At 33.6% G+C, this 7,300-nt stretch overlaps 1 protein-coding gene across 1 annotated transcript; it reads right to left on the reverse strand.

Moving 5' to 3' along the window:
- Window positions 1–5,598: 5,598 nt before the first annotated feature.
- LOC111916573 (secoisolariciresinol dehydrogenase) lies at window positions 5,599–7,038 on the reverse strand. The gene is made up of 2 exons (XM_023912233.1): window positions 6,966–7,038; window positions 5,599–6,537 (listed from the first exon to the last, which is right to left on the reverse strand). The coding sequence occupies exons 1-2, from the start codon at window positions 6,983–6,985 to the stop codon at window positions 5,745–5,747; spliced, it is 813 nt and encodes a 270-aa protein (XP_023768001.1). The 5' UTR covers window positions 6,986–7,038; the 3' UTR covers window positions 5,599–5,744.
- Window positions 7,039–7,300: the final 262 nt, after the last annotated feature.

Raw genomic sequence — 7,300 nt, forward strand, 5'->3', positions numbered from 1 at the left:
ATAGTGAGTATTCATGCATCCCCCTATTTTTGTTTTTTAAATGTTTTGGGGTGGAAAAGAATTTCGATTATTTACTTATGTTCGTTGTATTTATCTTAAATTAAAAACACATTTGTTTTGTCTGGACATGCCCACGATGTTGCACGCTGGTTGGCCACGACGTCGTGGCTAACTGTTGACCGTTGATATTTTACTAGTTTGACTTTTGGTCGAAGTTGAGTAAGACTGAGGTTTTATCTAAGGAATGGTCTCAACTTGGTATTAGGTAACAAAGGTTAGCTATTTTGTTGTTGAGGTAGCAATTGAGGTCCTGTTGAGTAGTTTAGGTGACTTTTCTCACTAAACTATGTAAGATGCTAGATTATCTTTGTGACTCTTACATGTATGTTGGACAGAGCCTGTGATGTGGGCGGGGATACTTATAATGGCAAGGCCCATTAGTTGTGAGGGTGGGCCCGATGTTATGCGTGGTGTGTGGTATATTTCGGAATTCACTAAACTTTGTGCGTACAGTTTAATGTTTAAATGTTTTTTTCATGTACTTCTAGTTCTAAAGGGACGCGCCCAACTTGTTCTAACAACATCCCCTTGAGTTTTATTCCACACTACTGATTTAAGATTTTACTATGATGTTTGAGAACACATTATACCCTGATTAGCTTTTGAACAAATGAATGATTGGTTTTGATGGTTGGAAAATGAACTTTTTACTTCGTATTTTTGGGACGTTACACTTTATATTCTAATTTTTTTGAGGAAGTGATGTCGATAATATGAAGATGCATTGGATACGATGGAATTAGGTATTAGCTTCTAAATGTAAAGGAGGCCTACACATTAAGAGTTAGGTTGCGTTTAATGTTGCTATTATACAAAAATAGAGATGGTGTTTTTTAAATAATCAAGATATGTTATGGGTGAAAGTCGTAAATAGTTTATTTGGTAATGATAGTGGGCTTCATACTTCTCATTTCTAATTAAGAGATTGGTCATGAGCTAGAATTCTTGCTTCAAATTCTTGGATTCTCAACCAAGGTGTTTTGATATTTTCCGTTTTAAAGAAAAAAAAGTAGGGAATGAAAAAAACACTAAATTATGGAAATATGTTTAGTATTGTAACTAAGGAAGAATCCCGCGTTGCGGGTGTTGGAGTTGCGGGGGTTGGAGGGTATTTCATAGCCTTTTATTAAAAAACAGAAAATAATAACAAAGTTTACAATGCTTTACATTGATTGTTTGCAAGCTTAAGCTTCTCATTCATGTCTATCCTTTTGTGCCCCCCCCCCCCCCCCCCCCAAACCACACATCTGAAAGGAAACCTTGCAGTCGTCGTGATCCAACAGTTGGAGGAGGTTAGGGATAACGATGGAGAAGCAATAAAGTTCAACATCCTTCCATGGTCATGGTGAGCAAATCAGAGTAAAATAAGAATTTGGTAAGTGTGGAAGGATCGTGCAGTGATGACGCAGAGAAGAATGGATGGTAGTCCGTAGATTGTTGGATAATAGAATAGGAAGGGGTGGAGAACATCGACAAAAGTGTGTATGGGCGGTGGGTTGTTTGAGGAGATAACACCTGGCCATCACGTGTAATCCATTATAGAGATAAAATTAGATAAATAACAAAAAGAAAAAAAAACAAAAAAGAAAATATAAAAGTGGTCCGATAAGAAGCAAGTACGGTTCAATAAGGACTTCAAAATTAGTCTATATATATAATTAGTATTTATTGGATAAATTCTGTAGGGTCTTTTAAATTGAAAAGGAGCAAAATTGTAATATAATAGATAGAAAGATTGTTGGCATTTGGCATTGGAAGTGGAGGCATCAACCAAGGTGTGGTGAATAAGATTGTTAGTTTATGAGTCTAATTGAGTGTTTCCAACAAGTCAAGTTATCAAAAGAAAATGAGAGGTGGTTGTGGGATATTGAAGCGAGTAAGGGGTCGTTTGATAGTTGCTGACTAGGTTAGAACTGACTGTGTTAAAAGCTGACTGAGTTAGAAATGCTGACTGAGTCCATATCTGACTGAGTTTATGATGTTTGATTATTTATCTGAATGGTTGTGCTGAATGAAAACAATGACCATATTACCCTTGTGTTGTCTCTTGTGTCGGATAAAAAAATTATAAAAACACAAATTATCATATAAAATCCAAATTAAACATACATCAATTAAAATCCAAATACAAAGTGTAGTACAAAATCCAAATACAAATTGTCATAGATAATAAAAAAGTACACCATTTAACGTTAACCATTTGAAAGTAACTGATTAGCAATCGGGTCACGCAAAATAGTCATATAGTCAACGGCTTCTGAACCCCATTCTATGCCTTCTATGTTTTGGCCCTCACTTCCTCCACCACCCACATTAGGAGTAACTATAGTGTTTTGTTCAAAGTTCGTAACTAATTCATCTTCAATATCGTATTTCGTTATAAAATTATGGACCGCAACACAAGCAATGACTATGTCTCTTTGCACTGGAAAAGCCTAAGGAGCCATTTGTTTTACAATTGGAAATCTCGTCTTCAATACACCATAAGCACGTTCAATGATATTTCTAAGTTGTGCATGAGCATGATTGAACCTTTCTTCCTTAGTTAAAGCTCTGTTTCTTCGAAAATTGGCTAACTAATACCTAGTATTGCGGTAGGGAGCCATAAATCCATGGGTGTTAGTGTATGAGGCATCAGAAAGGTAATATTTATCTGTAGATGATTGACAAATTTACCATATAAATAATATAGATAATAAAACGTATAGTAAAGTTACAAACGTGGTGGAAGGAATGGAAATCCGGAAGTCGGGTTAAATGCAACTTCTTTCAAAACTTTAGAATCATGTGCTATGGCCTCCCATCCGACCCATACAAAGGTGAATATCATATCAAAATTACAAATTCCAATTACATTTTGATAACATTCACCTTTTCCTTTTCCCTTATAACAAGTTTGTTGATCAATAGACACAACTGCATGTATAAGTGTTCCATCAAGTGAACCTATTGCTCCGGGAAATATGTGCATTAGCCGTCTATGTCGTTCTGAGATATTTCTTGTTGGATTAGATGAGGTTGGTACTATAATTTTTCGTGCAAAACACATCATTGCACGTAATACCTCATGAAAAGATTGATGAATCGTTTGTGTAGAGGGATAAAATCTTTCTATAACGGCTCGAAAACGTTCATTATGTCCTATAACATGTAAAAATGTAGTCATCTTCTCTTTAACGCTTATCGTCCTACTACATTTCAACCAATTTCTTTGTGTAAAGTGATTGCATAATAGTACAAATGCATCTTGTGAAAGACGTATCATATCGTAACATTGTATAGGACATCCGTGTATCAAATCTTGCGTATACACATACCCCTTTGCTACCCGTTTGCTAGCTCTTATTCTTTTAATTATTCTTTGCCTTTGTCGGACCAACATCAACCAATACCACGAGAATATAAGGAAATATAAAAAGTCACCTTCTTTATCCATGTGTCCTGTTAGATGTCAAATACAAATTAAAGGATTATAAATATTTCCTGTTTTGTTTTTAAGTTTTAACCACACTGCATACTTTGGTTTTAAATAGTCGTGTCGGTTTCTCATTTGTTTTCTTCTCGACAATAAAATTATGATATGTTTTCAATTTCTCCGCGACCACAGCCCATGAGCTTGCTTTTAGGCAACTACCCTCCTGTCCTTTACTTGTTAATTCTTGTATATATGCTTCCAAAAAAGTTTTGTCCACCAATTCCGACTTCCAGCTAACCCTAATTCTTTTATGTGTCATGTCTATTGTAAAAAGGAAAAAAATAGCTAATCATCCACATAACACACATTTACAAATAAATCAAGCATAAATTTTAACATCATATACAACATAAGTTTTGATTTCATACAAATAAATTTTGACCTCATAAGCATATAACATTTTCTTATCTTAACAAAATTCACAGGATCAAATATGATTATAAGTTTTAGTCCAAGATTTGGGTGTAACCTATTAGTATTAAATTTCTCTTGGGCATTTTGTCAAACACGTTGTGTGCACAACTTATCTCCTCTATTTTTTAGCAGATTTTAGAGTTTCATTGCTTCAAAAATAGATTTACAAACATATGCAGATTCAAGACCATTTGAAACAAGACAATGGAATCAAATCAAGCTTCGATATCTTCAAAACCAGTAGATTGAGAGCACTTGGGTAAAGTCATAAAAAAAAAAAAGCAAAAAAAAAAAAAAAAAAAAAACACTGCAAAAAACGTTACCTGCAGTAGAGATGTGTGGTCGTCGCCAGAGCAGAGGATTCGCCGGCGTTGTGTAATCGTTGTCGGAGAAGATGGCGCAGGAGGTGAACTCGCGGTAGAAGCTGTTGGCGATGGAGGCGATCAGCAACAGGCCAACAGCAGGTGTTGGGGATCGGCTTTTGTCTAGGGTAATGGCGAAGGAGGCGAGCAAGGGCAAAAAAACACGTACGCTTCTTATTTTCATTCTGGAGGTTTTTTTTTTTTTTTTTGCTTACCGGGTAAGTGGAATGGCTGACCGAATCAACTATATTTTGTAATTATCAAACAGCTGACTGACTAACCGGACCCGGTATGTTGAAATCAAACAGACCCTAATATAATCCTAAACTACTCCTAAATCTACCTATGTCTCCGACGAGACTTGAACCCTCAACCTCAAAAAGGGAGAGCAACACCTGATATCGTTGGGCTATAATGAAATTATAGATACTAGATGGAACTCCTTTTTTACCTAGAAAGCTAAACATAATGATATGGTATGCTCGTTTAGATAAAATTCCTACTAGGATGAATTTATTAGCAAATCGGGATATATATGTTTCCTTCCTTTTTATGTCGTATTTGTGAGAACGAAGTGGAACAGTTGTTCATTTGTTTGTTAGATGTCAAATGGCAACATGGACTTTGGGATGTTATATGCAAGTGGATGGTGATCGTTCGATTGGACCTTGATTCGGTTTTGAATCTTTTTCATTTACTCGATCACAATATTTTTATTAATGGAAAAAGAAGATTGTAGTGGATGTGATTGTTTGTACTACCACGTGGTGCATTTGAAGTATATGAATGATCTCTTGTTTGCAACCAGAAAGTTAAAGAAGAAAGGTATAGATTCGATTAAAGAGTTTTTTTTTTTTTTTTTTTTTTTTTTTTTTTTTTTTTTTTCTATGATATTCAAATACAAATATAAAATATTATGTTTGTTGGGTTGGTAGAGTTTTTCTTTTATATATATATGGCTAATTGTTTAAAAAAATCATCTCTTTTGATACTGACATTTATCTTTATTTATTTATTATTTTTTTGAACTGCATTTATCTTGATCTATTGGATGATATTTAGTTTACCGTAAATTAGACTTCTGCAAACCTATCGTTGTATAATGTGAGTAACGTCGGACTTAATTTTAATACCGTTTAAAATTTCAACAAAAGGAAATCATTTCGTAAAGATATGTAATTGGACTAAATAGTTATGTGTTTTTAAGACATTCTGACTTTCATCTCAATATGTTTCATTTAACAATATATTGCCAAGCATGTTATGTAGAAATAAAATACGAAGATCAAGAAAACTTACACACTTTAACCATATACGTCCATATAGTAGGCAGGAAATTAATTTAAAATAACATGATTGAACAAACTCATGTAATTATTAGATATAAAACCATGCACCGTATAAGTTTTAATTATTAAAATTATTTCATAATATTATAGTTCCTCACCATATTTAAAGAAGTTGAATGATGTATTAGCATAGCTCAATCCACCGTCAATAAGTAGATTCTGTCCACTTATGTACTTAGCCTCGTCGCTTACCAGAAAAAGTGCAGCATATGCAGCATCATCTGTTTTGAGTGTCACCCCCTTTAGGTTTGCTGTTAAGTTCATTGCGTTCTCAAAAGCCTCCTTTTCAAGCCCAGTAATTTTTTTAGTTAATGGTGTAGCTATTCCATAAGCTGACAAACAGTTGACTCGAATGCCAAATTGTCCAAGCTCTACTGCTAGGTTCTTGGTTAGACCAACTATTGCATGCTTTGAACAACAGTAAGCATGAGAGGCGATACCACCAAGATGTGAAGAAAGGCTGGACGATGATATTATTGTGCCCGATCGCTGTGGAACCATGACCCTAGCAGCATGTTTCATGCAAAGGAAGACCCCTGTTACATTAACATTAAGCACACGTTCAAAGTTTGCTTTCTCATTGTCGATAATACGTGCTTTGATAGGATCTACTACCCCTGCATTGTTAAACATGATATCAAGTTTTCCATAAGTAGTGACTGCAGTATCTACAGCGTTTTTTATATCTTCTTCGTTAGTTACATCACAATGGACATATATGGAGTTTGATGTGCCTATGGCCTCACAAACTGCTTGACCAAGTTGGTCTTGGATGTCTGCGATGACTACTTTTGCTCCATGTTCAGCAAATAGTTTTGCAGTGCACTCACCAATACCACTTGCTGCTCCGGTGATCAATGCTACCTTTCCTTCTAGCCTACATGAGTTGTATAAAAAAATCATGTTCATATTATCTGAAACAGGGAAATTATATATAACAAAAGGGAAGTGATACTTGATAATTTGATCCATTGCATACATTTCAAGTGGATGAATCAATTTATTAAGTAGAAAGATCACTTCCCATAACAAAAACACATACAATTCCTTCTAGTTCTAGGTAATTCCACTTGCTCTTGTGGTTATTAGTGATATCTTTCTTTACTAACAAGCAGTACGTAACATTTGTAAACATTGTACAAATTTTAGATTTCATAATGCTAAAGAAATTAAAAATACGTTGCATGTTATTATAGATAAAAATACAGATATATAAAATATATTGGCAGCCAAAGAAAAATAAGTTGTTACCTTAATATCCAATGTTTATATAAAGTATGTAAACACCATCAATACAAAACTTACCTTTTTGTAATACTTGTCATTGTCTCTGAAAAATATAAGGAGATAGTTAAAGATGGTTTGGAAGGAAGGTGAAGGTCAAGAATTATTATATAGTGCAGATTGGTTAGCATATATATATATATATATATATATATATATATATATATATATATATATATATATATATATATATATATATATATATATATATATATATATATATATATATATATATATATATATATATATATATATATATATATATATATATATATATATATATATATATATATATATATATATATATATATTTTTGCCGATTAATGTCGTGGCTCAAGAATTATAATATGGTGGTG

This window comes from Lactuca sativa, chromosome 1, assembly GCF_002870075.4.
Source record: "Lactuca sativa cultivar Salinas chromosome 1, Lsat_Salinas_v11, whole genome shotgun sequence".
NCBI classification, from domain to species: domain Eukaryota; kingdom Viridiplantae; phylum Streptophyta; class Magnoliopsida; order Asterales; family Asteraceae; genus Lactuca; species Lactuca sativa.

What these genes read in the sequence shown, in the direction of transcription:
- LOC111916573 (XM_023912233.1), bottom strand. Translation starts at nt 6,985, where the DNA reads ATGACAAGTATTACAAAAAG. An exon ending in ATGACAAGTATTACAAAAAG is followed by an intron (nt 6,538 to 6,965) that starts GTAAGTTTTGTA and finishes CAACTCATGTAG; the next exon opens with GCTAGAAGGAAAGGTAGCAT.